General features: G+C 40.3%; 1 protein-coding gene and 2 long non-coding RNA genes across 7 annotated transcripts in view; 2 read left to right on the top strand and 1 right to left on the bottom strand.

The window, feature by feature from the left end:
• Window positions 1–17,042, bottom strand: part of LOC118379987 (GPI ethanolamine phosphate transferase 2-like) — a 129,347-nt gene that overhangs the window by 96,198 nt on the left and 16,107 nt on the right. For 4 of the 5 annotated variants that reach the window (XM_035766987.2, XM_052511832.1, XM_035767009.2 and 1 more), the window contains exons 3-4: window positions 12,801–13,010; window positions 11,311–11,499 (exon numbers count right to left, since the gene is read on the bottom strand). In XM_035766987.2, coding sequence (XP_035622880.1) covers window positions 11,311–11,499; window positions 12,801–13,010 — 399 coding nt within the window. Of the gene's footprint in view, window positions 1–11,310; window positions 11,500–12,772; window positions 13,011–17,042 lie in introns of those variants that run through there. The other variant, XM_035766995.2, reaches the window with a different exon arrangement.
• Window positions 6,803–9,412, top strand: LOC127926438 (uncharacterized). Its single transcript, XR_008124165.1, has 2 exons — window positions 6,803–7,343; window positions 8,178–9,412. It is a non-coding gene; the product is annotated as an uncharacterized LOC127926438 (long non-coding RNA).
• LOC118380017 (uncharacterized) lies at window positions 13,017–15,218 on the top strand. Its single transcript, XR_004824762.2, has 2 exons — window positions 13,017–13,349; window positions 14,845–15,218. It is a non-coding gene; the product is annotated as an uncharacterized LOC118380017 (long non-coding RNA).

Genomic DNA, 17,042 nt, shown 5'->3' with positions numbered 1-17,042 from the left:
AAAGAAGGACCTTGTTATGCTGCAGTTGGCCCTGAACAGAGCAGTAATTATTGTTTTTCATTGTAATTCAGAGAGCTAATATCAATACTATGCATGTCAGTCTCTCTTCGCTTCTTGTTTTTATAAGTAACATGAATGTGTTGGAAATTCCAAATTGTTTGCATAGTCGACTTACACACAGCATTGACAGACACACCACCAGAAATGCCACTAGGGGTCTTTTCAAAGTCTCTTCAGAACAAATTCAAGGAATTTGCTACCGCACGGCAAGCGAGCGGTACCAATGCACCAAGTCTGGAACCAACAGGACCCTAAAAAGCTTCTATCCTCAAGCCATAAGACTTCTAAACAGGACTGCTAAATAGCTAATCTAATGGCTACACTGAGTACCTGCATTGATCCTTTTTTGCAGACTATGCACACACACATACTTGCACTCCAACACAAACACTTCATACGCCCACGCATAACATGCACACTGACGACACACACACACACACACACACTGCAACTACTGTCTATTATCTATCCTGTTGCCTAGTCACTTTACCCTTACATAAATGTTCAGTACATAGCTAACTTAATTACCTCGTACCCCTGCACATCAACTCAGTATTGGTACTCCCTGTATATAGCCATGTTATTTTCTACTCTCAAATATATATATATACACATACATATATAAGTTGAAGTCGGACGTTTACATACACTTAGGTTGGAGTCACCAAAACTCGTTTTTCAACCACCCCAGAAAATGTATTGTTAACTTCTTCGATATAGGGGGCGCTGTTAATTTTTGGATGAAAAAGGTTCCCGTTTTAAACAAGATATTTTGTCACGAAAAGATGCTTGACTATGCATATAATTGACAGCTTTGGAAAGAAAACACTCTGACGTTTCCAAAACTGCAAAGATATTGTCTGTGAGTGCCACAGAACTGATGTTACAGAAAAAACCCAGATAAAAATACAATCAGGAAGTGCCGCATTTTTTGAAACCGCCTCACGGCAATGACTCCTTATATGGCTGTGGAGGAGCTAGGAGTCAGCTTACCTTCTCCACGTTTTCCCCAAGGTGTCTGCAGCATTGTGACGTATTTGTAGGCATATCATTGGAAGATTGACCCTAAGAGACTACATTTACCAGGTGGTCGCTTGGTCTCCTCCGTTGCAATTATTGCGTAATCTCCAGCTGCAGTACTTTTCTGTTTGCTACTGAGGAGAAACCCAACTGCCACAAAGGATTTATCATCGAATAGATGTGTGAAAAACACCTTGAGGATGATTCTAAACAACGTTTGCCATGTTTCTGTCGATATTATGGAGTTAATTTGGAAAAAAGTTTGGCGTTGTAGTGAATGAATTTTCGTTTTTTTTTCTTAGCCAAAAGTGATGAACAAAACGGAGCGATTTCTCCTACACAAATAATATTTTTTGGAAAAATTAACATTTGCTATCTAACTGACAGTCTCCTCATTGAAAACATCCGAAGTTCTTCAAAGGTCAATTATTTTATTTGAATGCTTTTCTTGTTTTTGTGAAAATGTTGCCTGCTGAATGCTTGGCTTAATGCTATGCTAGGCTATCAATACTCTTACACAAATGCTTGTGTAGCTTTGGTTGAAAAGCATATTTTGAAAATCTGAGATGACAGTGTTGTTAACAAAAGGCTAAGCTTGTGTTTCAATATATTTATTTCATTTCATTTGCGATTTTCATGAATAGAAAAAGTTGCATTTATGCTAATGCATTATAGTTGAAGTATTTTTCTGTCGATTTCTCAGCCAAGCAGGATGAACAAAAGTGACGTGATTTGGTTTTCGCCTACCAAAATATTATTTTTGGAAAAAAGGAACATTTGCTATCTAACTGGGAGTCTCCTGAGTGAAAGCATCTGAAGTCCTTCAAAGGTAAATGATTTAATTTGGTTGCTTTTCTTATTTTTGTGAAAATGTCGCCTGCTTAGCATAGCATTATGCCATGCTAAACTTACACAAATGCTTGTCTAGCGTTGGCTGTAACGCATATTTTCAAAATCTGAGATGACAGTGTTGTTAACAAAAGGCTAAGCTTGTGTTTCAATATATTTATTTCATTTCATTTGCGATTTTCATGAATAGAAAAAGTTGCATTTATGCTAATGCATTATAGTTGAAGTATTTTTCTGTCGATTTCTCAGCCAAGCAGGATGAACAAACGTGACGTGAACCAAAATATTATTTTTGGAAAAAAGGAACATTTGCTATCTAACTGACAGTCTCCTCATTGAAAACATCCAAAGTTCTTCAAAGGTCAATTATTTTATTTGAATGCTTTTCTTGTTTTTGTGAAAATGTTGCCTGCTGAATGCTTGGCTTAATGCTATGCTAGGCTATCAATACTCTTACACAAATGCTTGTGTAGCTTTGGTTGAAAAGCATATTTTGAAAATCTGAGATGACAGTGTTGTTAACAAAAGGCTAAGCTTGTGTTTCAATATATTTATTTCATTTCATTTGCGATTTTCATGAATAGAAAAAGTTGCATTTATGCTAATGCATTATAGTTGAAGTATTTTTCTGTCGATTTCTCAGCCAAGCAGGATGAACAAAAGTGACGTGACGGTTTTCGCCTACCAAAATATTATTTTTGGAAAAAAGGAACATTTGCTATCTAACTGGGAGTCTCCTGAGTGAAAGCATCTGAAGTCCTTCAAAGGTAAATGATTTAATTTGGTTGCTTTTCTTATTTTTGTGAAAATGCTGCCTGCGGCCAGCACAGCCTAGCATAGCATTATGCCATGCTAAACTTACACAAATGCTTGTCTAGCGTTGGCTGTAACGCATATTTTCAAAATCTGAGATGACAGTGTTGTTAACAAAAGGCTAAGCTTGTGTTTCAATATATTTATTTCATTTCATTTGCGATTTTCATGAATAGGAAACGTTGCATTATGGTAATGCGCTTGAGGCTATGATTACGCTCCTGGATACGGGATTGCTCGTCGCTAGAGGTTAACAAACTATAGTTTTGGCAAGTCGGTTGGGACATCCACTTTGTGCATGACACAAGTCATTTTCCCAACAATTGTTTACAGACAGATTATTTCACTTATAATTTACTGTATCACAAGTCCATTAGGTCAGAAGTTAACATATACTAAGATAAACAGCTTGGAAAATTCCAGAAAATTATGTCATGGCTTTAGAATCTTCGGATTGACTCAAATGATGTCATTTAGCCTATTGGAGGTGTACCTGTGGATGTATTTCAAGGCCTACCGTCAAACTCACTGCCTCTTTGCTTGACATCATGGGAAAATCAAATGAAATCAGCCAAGTCTTCAGAAATAAAATTGTAGACCTCCACAAGTCTGGTTCATCCTTGGGAGCAATTTCCAAAGGCCTGAAGGTACCACATTCATCTGTACAAACAACAGTACGCAAGTATAAAAACCATGGGACCACACAGCCGTCATACTGCTCAGGAAGGAGATGCGTTCTTTGGTGCGATGCTGGAGGAAACAGGTACAAAAGTATCTATATCCACAGTAAAACGAGTCCTATATCGACATAAGCTGAAAGGCCACTCAGCAAGGAAGAAGCCACTGCTCCAAAACGACCATAAAAAAGCCAGACTACGGTTTGCAACTGCACATGGGGACAAAGATCATACTTTTTGGAGAAATGTCCTCTGGTCCGATTAAACAAAAATAGAACTGTTTGGCCATAATGATCATCGTTATGTTTGGAGGAAAAAGGGGGAGGCTTGCAAACCGAAGAACACCATCTCAACCGTGAAGCACGGGGGTGGCAGAATCATGTTGTGGGGGTGGTGCACTTCACAAAATATATGGCATCATGAGGAGGGAAATTATGTGGGTATATTGAAGCAACATCTCAAGACATCAGTCAGGAAGTTCAAGCATGGTCGCAAATGGGTCTTCTAAATGGACAATGACCAGAAGCATACTTCCAAAGTTGTGGCAAAATGGCTTAAGGACAACATCGTCAAGGTATTGGAGTGGCTATCACAAAGCCCTGACCTCAATCCCATAGAACATTTGTGGGTAGAACTGAAAAAGCCTGTGCGAGCAAGGAGGCCTACAACCTGACTCAGTTACACCAGCTCTGTCAGGAGGAATGGGCCAAAATTCACCAAACTTATTGTGGGAAGCTTGTAGAAGGCAACCCCAAACATTTGACCCAAATTAAACAATTTAAAGGCAATGCTACCAAATACTAATTGAGTGTATGTAAACTTCTGACCCACTGGGAATGTGATGAAAGAAATAAACCTGAAATAATTCACTCTCTACTAAGACTGGCTGTCGCCATTGGTGTTGTCTAATGGGGATCCTAATAAAATCAAAAATCTACATATTAAATTGAGCCAGTTTGCAGGATAATAATCCTGCAGCAGCAGGAAATGTGAATTATTTTGTGGATTATAATTAATTGACATGGCTTCATTTTTTTCTTCCAAAGCCAGCTTCAAACTATGGGGGATGGGTGGGAAATTCTGTCTTTGTGTCTTCAATAGAAAGTCATTTAAGATTTGGTAAACCCATTGTCGGGCTCTTCCGAACTCACCAGGAAGCTAGTAGCACTGCATCCGTATACCCTAGTATTTAAACAAGCCACATTTCACGAAAATGTCTAGGCATATTTATTCATTCAAGAAACAATACTGAACCACAGAAACAGTATAAACTGCAAATGTGAAGACAGTAGGGCTTTAAGTAATAATCATTGGCACTGCGTGGAAAAAGGGGCAAACCTCCACTAGATGAAGACGAATGAATGCTAGCGCTGAGGCCTCAACCCCCCAAAACGCTTGCTCGACTTTGATTGGTGTTTAATCAGTGAGTCTAGGACCTGCTTGCTGCCACAGCTCTGCGAGGTGTCCTGACTGCCGGGCAATTTGTATTTCTGATTAAACAACCCTAGGGCCTCTTCAAGCGGGGTGTTCAGCACCAGCAGGAAAGTGTCAATCTGCCAGACATCGCAAGTTGCAGGTGCAGTCTGTTGGAAAGCAAGGAGACAAACATTGAAAAGTCTATCACAGATGAAGATCGATGAACTGCGGGCGGACAAATAATGTCCTTATCATCCCAGATTGGGTTATTTGTTCAGTTGAGTCTATAAGGAGGCAGAGCAAAAGTATTTTATTAGTATCCCCATTAGCTGTTGCCAATTAGCAGCTACTCTTCCTGGGGACCAAACAGAACAGGGGAGATATACAAATTATCATTCCCCTCTCCTGCAATGAGGCAGCCATTGTGATTTACGATGCGGTACTGCCAGTGTGCTCATTTGTAGCTGACCAAACACATACGTTGCCGTGCCGTATTCCGATTGATTTAATGCCATGCTGCTGGGAGTAATCCACAAATTGTAAATGTTGCCCATCTCGGAAGGAACAAGAAAAACAAACTAAAATTTATTTTCCACAAAACAAAAAAAAACTCCTCTTATCCCAGCTTCAACAAAAGACAATTTGATATGAGTGTTCAACTTTTCACACAGCAAGTTCTGTGGGTGACGGGGTGTGCAATATGCAGCATCATAACAGAGTTTAGGTCCTTTAATTTATTTTTTTACATTTGAGTCATTTAGCTGACACTCTTAACCAGAGCAACTTACAGGAGCAATTAGGGTTAAGTGCCTTGCTCAGGGGCAAATCGGCAGAGCCTTGACAGCTCAGGGATTCGAACCAGCAACCTTTCAGTTACTGGCACAACACTAACCACTAGGCTACCTACCTCACGTCATTCCCAGATTGTAACGTGGGAGAGTGATGTGCTAGGAGAATAGGGGCTGACCCTGAGGCAAATTGTTGCAAGAATGAAAAAGGTAAAAGGATGAGAGATGGCAGTGTCCTGCATGTCACCCTCCTATTACCGAGGCCAGCACTCATCAGAGCTTTAAAAATGGGAAGAAAATCTATACTTTCAAACCAAATGACAAACGTTCTGAGCATCCGTGCTGAAAAGTTGATTGCACAGATGCCCACACTGAAAGAGAGAAAAATAAAGAGCTGTAACTCTCATGCCTTTCAATGTCATAGTGACATGAAATGTCATACCAAAATGGATAAATGCATGGAAGTTCTCTGGGTAGTCGCACGAAGAGGATGTTTTTATGGATTCTTCTGTGGCTTGAAACAGACTATTCAAAGTGGTTCGACTCACAATTGAAGTCTGAAATATTCTGGTTTCACCTTTTAAAAATGCACAGTATCTGTAAACATCCTTTGGGGGCTTTGTAAGGAAAATGTTTTACCTTCCCAAAACAATCACAATCTTTGAGGTTCCCTTAGAGGCCTTAGGTCATTTCCATGAGTGACGAGAGACCGCTTTATCAAGCAAAGCTTTCTGTGAAGACCTTCTACTTTTAAGAGGTTCAACTTTGACTTTCTACATTCACATGCTCAAAACATGACATTTCAAGTAGTCAAGGTATAATTGTATTCTATTTGTTAATTATAATATGGATCATGCCTTGCATCAGCTGTTCAAGAATTGATCCATACATTATTATATGGGTGTGCATCTTTCTTTAGTTATTCAATACACATATTGATACATGTGCTTCAATATGATAGAGGAACCATTTAATACAATAACATGGTTCAATGTCTGGCTTGGCCTAACGGTAATAAACATCATAAATGTGTTGGATTAAGGATAAGACCAGAGTGACTGTGGGAAAAGTATTGTCCTGTATGTGTATAAGGGAACGTCCTGCCCTTTAAGACAGAAACACCAATCACTTGAGGCTGAGAGCAAAGGTTAACTTGCAGCTGTGCTTTAGAAACAGACTTGTCTTAACTTTCTCATTTCTGCTATGAAATACCACCTCCGCTGCTGTCTGTACAGAAATCTACACCAAACCTGTCTCTCTCCAACCACCCCACCTTCTGCATGACATGCCTCCAACGGATCCTGCCCGGAGTGCAACGCTCAGATCAAGCTTTCAGATCAACAAAAATCTGAAGAACTTGGCAGAGCAGCTGAAAGAAGAGGCGAGACAGGAAAGGGCCAAAGATTATTGGTGCCCAGACCAACACCAGGAACTGAGCCTGTTCTGCAAGCTCATCTGCCTGGTGTCTAGGGATGGAAGCGAGCACGTCAGCCACTCAATCAGGCCTCTCAGAGAACAGGAGAATCAGGTGAAGAGGGAGGTGTTGGTTTGTTGTTTTTCTTGTTATTGCAGACCTCAGGACAACATAGAATAACACAACCACCACTTACAGAAAGAGGAATCTTCTGCTCTGAACTAAGATTAACTCCTGGGATGCAGGCTGACATGGACATGGCTGAGTTTGGGGGGTTTCTAAATTGATGGATACCTAAACCACAAGGTGATGTAATCTGCAAGACTGAAACTCCATCCTACCCTAGAAAACAAATAACGGTTTATTCTGTTTGTAACAACATTCCAGAGATCATTGTAACAAATTCGTATGAATGTTTTAACCATTTTTATCGCAGTATTTAGGTGACCCTCGTACTTGAATTGCTTTGTATAAATATACTAGTAAACACATAGCACATCCTGAAAAACGATAACAACAACGAACACATTCATCTGAAAAAAACACTTACATTCTTTACAAAATAACAAATAGAATTGATGTGAAAGAAAGTGTGAATGGCTGGTCATTTAAAGCAGTGGTTCCCAAACCTTTTTGGTGGGAACCACACATGCGGAGATCATCCGTTCACCTACTCTGCGTCTCACAAAGACACGGCGGTTGGAACTAATAAACTCACATTTTAACTCATCAGACCAAAGGACAGATTTCCACCGGTCTAATGTCCATTGCTCGTGTTTCTTGGCCCAAGCAAGTCTCATTTTCTTATTGGTGTCTTTTTATTTATTTTTTTGTACCTTTATTTAACCAGGCAAGTCGGTTAAGAACACATTCTTATTTTCAATGACGGCCTGGGAACAGTGCTGCCTGTTCAGGGGCAGAACGACCTTGTCAGCTCGGGGGTTTGAACTCGCAACCTTCCGGTTACTAGTCCACTAGGCTACGCTGCCGCCCACCCTTTAGTAGTGGTTTCTTTGCCGCAATTCAACCATGAAGTCTCCTCTGAAGAGTTGATGTTGAGATGTGTCTGTTAGTCTGTGAAACATTTATTTGGGCTGCAATCTGAGGTGCATTTAACTCTAATGAACTTATTCTCTGCAGGAGAGGTAACTCTGGATCTTCCTTTCCTGTGGTGGTCCTCATAAGAGCCAGCTTCATCATAGCGCCTTTTGCGACAGCAGTTGAAGACATTTTCAAACTTCTTGAAACATTCGTATTGACTGACCTTCATGTATTAAAGTAATGATGGACTGTCATTTCTCTTTGCTTATTTGAGCTGTTGTTGCCATAATATGGATCATCTTCTGTATACCACCCCTACCTTATCATAACTACTGATTTAGCTCAAACAAATCAAGGAAAGAAATTCCACAAATGTAACTTTTAACAAGGCACACCTGTTAATTGAAATGCATTCCAGTTGGCTACCTCATGAAGCTGGTTGAGAGAATGCCAAGAGTGTGTATAGCTGTCAAGGCAAATGGTGGCTACTTTGAAGAATCTGTTATGATATGTTTTGATTAACATTTTTTTGGTTACTACATATGTGTTATTTTATAATTTTGATGACTTCACTATTATTCTACAATGTAGAAAATAGTACAAAGAAAGAAATCCGCTGGCATGATTAGGTGTCGAAACTTTTGACTTGTACTGTATATCAACCTCTGAAATCGAGAACCAATTATTTCGATACATTGAATGGTTGCATACACTGAAGGACGAACATTCAGTGTATACAAGAAATTGGTTCTCACTGGTAAACATACTTCTAAATTCAATTGATTGCAAGTTCTGTGTGATCTAGTTCCTGTGTGTGTGTCCTGGCTTTTCCATTTAAAATGTGTGTACTCCACAGTGCAGTTCAACTTTCAAAGACATCCGAGGATATGAGCTGAACTGAATGCATTATCAAAGAAGTCTACAGTACAAGAGGGATGATGTTGATGTTCATGATGTTGTTTCATGGCTAATGCTCTACTGCTTTGTGTGAGAATTGGCCCCCTGCCCCTCTTCTAAAAAGTAAAGTCTTCTCGCTCTGGATGATTGAGATTGACTTCGGGATGAGGAAAATCTGTAAGGACATGTCTATTTTACACTCGTTCCTCTCTCTTCCTCTCCGTTTAACTGGGATATAGTCACTCCCGTTGTCTGTAGACAACATGATATCCTTCCTTAGGGAGCTTTTTAGTCATTCAGTTTTTATTGTTATTCTTTTGTTTTTTTTATCCTCTTATGTTTGTTGTGTACTACATTTTTTAATTGTTTTTTCCTGTGAAGCAAGTTGCATTCCATGTCTGAAATGTGCTGTATAAATAAAGCTTGATGTGATTTAATGGTAGAACATCAGTCCTTTGTGTAAAGACAAGGATTAAAAAGGCCTAGACCATGGCTGGTCTGGAGCTACGCACCGCTGCTTTCGCACCAAGGTTCCTAGAGATGAAAGGATTTTTAGTGAGACTATCTTCAATAGATTAGCCTTCATAAACTGACAGTAACTATCTTTGGTACCTTAATTATATTATTTCCTTATTTTCTGAGGAGAGTGTTGCCTTCAGCAGCCATTACACAGAGGGGGAAAGAGAATCATCTAAACCTCAGTGGACCAGACAGTTTAAATAAGTGGGGACAGGATGTTGACACTAGCAGATATGGCAGATTGTGCCCGCAACGTTTCCTCTCTTGTTGTTTCGGGATCGGTGGATTCAGCAGTGGCAGGGAACAGACTCACAACGTGGCTGGTTTAAGGGAGTTGACATATGCTGATCAAGCCCGGATTTTCTTTGCCTCCATATTCCCTTTCATCGAAGGCTGTGAGAACCCAGAAGCAGGAGTATATTTGACAGGGCTGCTTTCAGCACCGTGGAAAAACATGCTTAGAAATCAAATTGTGCACATGAGAAAAGACAACAGAAGATGTGCCAGAGTGGAGTCGGCCTTCTGAGCAATCCATTGTGTTACAGATTGTTGTTTTTCCTCCAAAAATGAAGAGGCTGCGACTTGGAAAGCTTCAACCCAAATCCTGTTTAGTTAAGCTATACAACAAAAATACACCTTTGATGGTCAAGACAACACCAATTCAAGTAAGCATATTGTCAAACATGAACTTAAACCATTTAAGTAGCAAGACTAATGGTTTAGAAAAGCCTGCCCTAGTAAGAATGACCATCTTCAATGATGTCCAGAGTCCCTCCACCTCTGTTTTTCGAAGTAGCCACTGCCCAGTAGCTTGTCCATTAACAAATGTCAGTCCTATTGTATTGTGTGAACACTAAAAATAGCAATTGAATCCCTCCCCCTCCAGAAACTGTAGCTCAGAATGCATGTTGTTCCGCAGTGCAGGTACTGGCTTCTCCTTTATAAATCAGGGCAGGACAAAGTAGGCCAGAAGCTCAAACTACCTTTTTACCGGCAGAGCCAAGGAAGCCTGCGTTTGATTGTCTCCCAGACGACCACTATGCACGATGCCTCATTTATTTTATCACAGCACCGGCACAGCGTGAAGAAACAGGATATCGGTAGTTCTGCAAGGTAATGAAAGTCACTGGAAGGTTTTATACCTCAAAACCCATTGAAAGTCAACTCGTTATCTCAGTCATCTAAGGGAACATACTTTGTGGGTTTTTCACAGAGCTCTAAGAGAGACTCAATGGGACCACAATAGAATATATTCACATTTACACAATGGTACTGTGTAAAGAACAGTAGAGGCAACAGCAGCAGGCTTCCACTGGGAGAGTTTGGAGCCTTTGAAGCACAATTCATTCAAAGAGCTCCCTGCTGAATATGCGCAAGAGTTAAAAAGCTAACATGGTTAAATATGCACAAGAACACAGTTTTCAGTCAGGATCCTATTTAAAAAAGGATAAGGACTGTTGAGCGCTTCAAACGCATTTATCAAAAAAAGACATTCTCCCAGAAACAAATGATGATACTTGTCATCATTTTCCAGCCGCATTTACAAGAAGATGAAAATAAACGGGATCTTTCCGGACATGCAAGTGATTTGTAAATGGAAAATGAAGTTTCAAAATGTTTTTCTTAGAATATTGATTAGAACAATATATACACAGACTATATCTTTCAATTCCTCTCTGGCAGTGAAATGGACTGCCTGAATATAATGCAATGTGCTTTTTAATTTCACAAAACAACCCATTGAGAATGAAAAGGCAACATCTGAACTCCAAAGTAAATATGTGTAATTTTGCTATTGAAAAGTAGGCTGCTGTACCTTTAAGATGAGGGAGCCATGAATCTTCTTGAGGATGTCATCCATCTCCATTAGTTTGGGCTGGATGAGGGAGCTGTGGGGTCCACTGATGTGGCCGATGTGGTCCAGGCCCAGGTAGTGCAAGATCAGAATGTCCCAGTCGTCTCTCTTCAGGGTGCTGTCTAGGTGACGCGTCACGTTGTTGTCAACCTAGGAAAAGTCAGGGCGGACATATAGTATCAACACAGAAAACTCCTGATTGTGTCATTGTTTCTGAATCTGACGAACTGTGTACAGTATAGGGGTGTGACGTTTAAACTCATTTAGGATCGTTAGTGTTTAGAAAAAATCTGTTAAGGAAGCTTTATTTTTTTACAAAATCACAGTGCAGTTATAGCAAAACTACTATTAACGGTCCCAATCACGATCATAAAGGCAAAAAAAAACTTTAGTATTACAAATACCTAATGCAACAATGCTGTAAGTAGTAAATGATTTGCCATGGATATAAAGCGCTCAGCACGTCATCGTCATTAACAATTGGAAAAATAGTGAGACAGGGAAGCGACAGCAGCAAAGTTCTGTATGGCAATTCTTTGAGAAGTTAAACGAGAAGGCGATGAAACGCTAACTCTGCGAGGTGGAAACGAGCTACAGTGGCAGTACAGGTGCAATGCTGAAAGAGAGGCACCGTGAGACCCAACCCATTGCTGGCAGCAGTTCGATAAGGGGCAGAGTGAGGAATTCCCAGCGCTGGTTGCAGAAATAATTGCAGTTGATATGCAGCGATTGTCAATGGTAGAGGAAGCCGGCAACAATACTCTAATGGCATATCTAGAACCAGACTAAAAGATGCCAGAAATCTGACATTGTACAATGATAGCTCTGCAAGTATAAAGCACAAGCTCTCAAACACCTTCCTTACGTGGCGATAACAGCAGATTGTGGGACGTCTGTGAACACGCTGTCATACATCACTGCAACTAGCCATCATATTGATGATAAGAAGCACGTACTGACAACTTGGAGGAGAGGCACACAACAGAGAACCTAAAACAGCATCAATACCATCATTGCTGAGTGGGTGAGGACAGCAGTAAGGTGAGCACTGTCTGGTATGGTTTCCACAAGTTACCACAGCCACAAATGTGGGGATGTAAAAATGTATGAAAACAAGAAGTATATTTTTGGATAAGGTTAGCAGTGTGGTTAAGGTTAGGGTAAGAATTCAAATCACATTTTAAGAAGAGAAATTGTATAAATAGGCTGGGTTTGACTTTCTAGCAGTGGTAACTAGTGACAAATGGTAGGCATATGGGGTCATATTCAGAACCACATATGAATTGTGAATTCACATCTTTTTTTCTTTCTTTTTTACATTTAAACGTAATATTGTTTTTTACATTGGTCACATCCCTAGTAGAGTATGTTTGAAGTATTACATAATAGAAAAAGATTCAACTTCAGTCAATATGACCCTGACCTTCAAACAGATAACGACATTGACTGACCACGGTGTAGTCGGACACGAAGAAAGAGGTCGTGCCATCATACTCCATGAAGTGCTTGGGGAAGAGCTTCACCCAGGTGTCGTCCCCGTAGAACACCATCCGCTTGCCCGCTGCCTTGGCCTGCCAGATGAGGTTGTCCTCCAGCAGCGCTGGGGAGTTCAGGTTCATCACCACGTCGATGAAGCCTGGGATACTACCTGTGGTCAGGGCCTAAAGAGGGAGCAGAAGGGGAAGGGCCAAGGGAGTTTGTCAACCTACGTACGTAAGCTAGCAATAGGCTAATTATGCAACATATTACCAGATGTAAAGGGTAAAAATCATTGTCTCTGTGTAGCCTATCAATGTTAAAGAAAGAGTAAAAATTGTCTCTGTGTAAACTATCAATCAGTGTTGTGTTGTTTGAGACCACCTAAAGTGAGACTGATTCAAGACGAGGACCAGAGCAAATCGAGTCCGAGTTAAGACCAAGACCGGAGTGGGGGCACAACCGAGTCAAAACCGATAAAGAGGGGATCAAGGGGTCTGAAACAGAGTCGAGACCAGAGAAATGTGAGTCCAAATCAAGACCATGATTTAATTTTGTCAAACACCACATAATAGGAGTTCAAAATGTCCAGAATTTCTGTGTTCCTACTTCAGAACAACATATGGATTCTTTAGGCATTCAGAAGTAAAAACAAATGCAGGCTGAGGGAAAATAGAGCCACTCTACAAATTATTACTAACCCACAAACACAGTGGGGAACAATGGGCCTTCCACACCTTCAGAGAAGGGCTAAGGATTTATAAAATAATTATTATAATAATCTGTTTTTGTTGGAAAGGAAATGGTTAACACTGCTAGTCTCTGGGGATATACATCTAGCTAGCTAAGTCAGCCATTGGCTAAGGCGGCCATCAGAAGCTAGATAAAAGGCATCAGCCATCTATCTGTATTAGGGCAACATTTTGGAGTGACAGTGGAATCAATCACTCAACATTTTGACTTACTGGGTGGAGCTGTTTTACAAAAACATATGGAAGCGTCTGCCTTCTTGAAGGCCAACAGGTCCCTCCCTCACTGTTCAATAGCGAGCAGTAGCTTTCCCACGGTCAAGTAGCTAGCTTTTGTTGTCGGCTAGTTTGCCGCTGATGCAGCAGGTGTTATCAAAGAGAATGTTGTTGCTAATTTGTTAGCTTCTCTCTTTAAAAGAATAACTTTCAACAAATTAAGATAATCTGGTTAGTGGAACTGTATTTTTTATTGCAGCGCGCTTGCTGTTAGCCATCTCTTTGAGAATAACTTTTGTGTGAACCATTGTTGCATTTAAAGTGGAACTGAAAGCATTTTAGCATCACTCCGATATGGTCATTTTCACGTTTTCATAAATTCATAGAATGTTTGGGTATTGGCGTATACTAAGACATTTGTGAAAATTATGTAGTAATATAGAAAGGGAGATTGGTAATGTACTTGGACAATTAGACAATGCAGTAAATAAAACATCGGTCTTGTCCAGGACCAGTCTATACAGACCGGTGTGCTATAGTCAATCACAGCTACACAAAAGCCACAAAATACACCTGAATGGATTTCTGCAAATATTGCATGTAAACACCATGGGAGTCCTCTTACATTTGGGAACTTTACACTCCTATTGATCAAACAACCATGAAAAGGTAGGCTCTCTCTAACTCAGTGCTTATATGCATATATCAACAACAAGTTCAACAACTAATGCTAGCCAAAGCAAGATGAGCTAAAGTCTAACAAAGGAACATTAGATAAACCATCTCGAACAGTTTCAGCTAGTTGGCCGTCAAAATTGTACTGATAAACGTTGGGGAATTTTATTTAATGTCCTTCTTCAGTTTGCCTACCATGCCTAACATGCTTGCCCCAACCAAGCACCCAAGTTAACTGGCTAAAGTTGGCTAGCTAGTGTAATAAACATATTAAACACATGTAATAACGCATTCACTGACTTGTCTGCCTGTGGCCTAACCATGCAATTATAGCTTGCGCACTGTGTCATAACCCTCCCCTCCCCCTGTCTTTCTGTAGATACTAATCGCACTGGTACAACCCTGTACGGGTGGCTGACTGAGATAACATATACACTGAACATATACACTGAAATTCCTAAAATACATACACCCGACCCCCTTCGGGATGGGCTACAAAGACAAAGAACTCTGTCGAGAACCAATGGGATATGGACACCAGGCTGGAGGGGACTGTCTATCACCTATAAGCAACCTACCAGAAGCCAGGACTACCAGAATCTACCTACGTCATTTCAATGTATTAAAGGGACTGCACATCATGTTTTCGGCCTCTCTTTCCGACGGTTCCATAAGAGCTAGACGAACGGGGCCGTGCAGCACGCTTTGCCAAATATCATTACGCTTGAATAAACAGTCTTTTATTATACCTTATCCGCCTTGTCCAGAGTCTCAACTTGATCTCATTTCTCATGTATCTATTCATCAACACTAGCTACTTCCAGACATAAATGAGAGAACACCTCACTCTGACCGTTTTACTCATAGTAGTAGAGCTGGTTAGGCTGCCTATTAGTTATCTAGAGCGTTCTTGACTAACTATGACTTTTTTTGCCTAAGTTTACTGACACCGGCCATATTAAGTGGGTGTTGCACATTCGTAAATTAATTCTTAGTTCTCAGACGAGAGTGCTCTGAAATGAGAGGAGATAGCGAACTCAAGAGATATGCTAACTGGATAACAGTCGTTCAAGTTCTTGCTAGCTAACCAAATGACACCTGCATCTCTAGCTGTGTATTGCCACCGAAAAACAACCCCTCCAATGGCATGACATGACATTCTCCTAGCAGCTGGCGTTGGGCTCCGTGTTTTTAGCTTGCTACATACATAGAAATGGTAGCCTATTAGCCACGTTATGACTAACTTGTGATCAATGCCTTTGCTAGTTAAATTGTATTGACATTCCCAGACCGTTTTTGTCCAGAATATTGAGTCATTGAAACTGAAACATGGCAGCAAACAATGTACCAGGCCAGCTCTGATTTACAACCTGATAGCAATACTTCCTCCACTACCAAGAAATGTATTGGTTAATTCTATTAATCATGCATTGAACTGCATCCATCTCTTCTGCCAAATATGCCTTAGTGTACGTCATGGAAAGTTGAGTCAAATCTATTTTTAAAACTTATAAAGTTGGTTCTGTAGCATAAACTGGGAATTTTATATTTTTTACTGATATGATATTATTCTATTTCATATCTGTAAAGTAGTTGAAACACTATCAGTTAGACTTTAAGTCACTGTTTACTCTGTGCTAAACATGAAAAGTGTTTCTAGAATGGGAAGTAATAGTTGTACATTTCAATTGGATAATGCTTAATGGTTGTGTTTTTGTATTCTTATGATTGGAACCTACTGGCTAATTATGTCCAAGTCTATGGACTGCTTATACTTTAACATCATGCTGTGTGTGACTGCTGTCTTTCCATCAGCCCTATGCAGTGGTGCCTAGAGAAGTGAGTATACTCTAATTTTGCCAAAAAGTTCCCAAATGGCCCGCCCAGCGAAGAAAAGGCGCGTGTGTGAAAAGTGTTTTTGTATGCATGTTTTTTAAGAGTTTTCCTATCGATCTTTCTGATTTTCACTTTTAAATTATTATTTTTTAGAAGAAGACAACTTTGATCATTTAAGTCTTCAACAATGCTGAAACCACATCAATCTGATTGGGTGGGCCTGTCAGGGCCTAGCTCCCCAGTGGGTGGGCCTCTGTCCACCTAGGCCCATTCACATCTTCCCTACAAACAGCACATGATGACAATTGCACATCACAAATAGCCTACTAACCAACCCTTAGAAGTAAACTTTTTCAATACCTGGTTTGCATACCCATTGTTGCCTTTGTTAGCATTTAGATCTTATGAATTGAAACATCTTTCCTACCATACCAGCTACCCATTGAGCTGGTATGGTAATCAGTTGAGAGCTGCACACTTGCTGCCTGCAGATGATTTTCCGCTGAAACTAGCTGTGTGTGCAGTGCGCATTTGAATATATTTCACAGGCTTTGCGATTGTGTAGGCTACTTTGTGCATGACTTCTCTATTGTACTACATAATTGCTAAATCATATACCTCCACTACACTACCATGATATGCGGTAGAGATTAAGAAGTGAGTATACGCAATGCCCACAAACAAAAGTGGGTATACGGCTTATACCCGCGTATACCCTCCACTGCACCACTGGCCCTTTAT

Source organism: Oncorhynchus keta, chromosome 4 (genome assembly GCF_023373465.1).
Source record: "Oncorhynchus keta strain PuntledgeMale-10-30-2019 chromosome 4, Oket_V2, whole genome shotgun sequence".
In the NCBI taxonomy this organism is placed as follows: Eukaryota; Metazoa; Chordata; class Actinopteri; order Salmoniformes; family Salmonidae; genus Oncorhynchus; species Oncorhynchus keta.
Note: the sequence above shows the minus strand (reverse complement) of the source record. Positions and strands in the feature narration are given on the sequence as shown.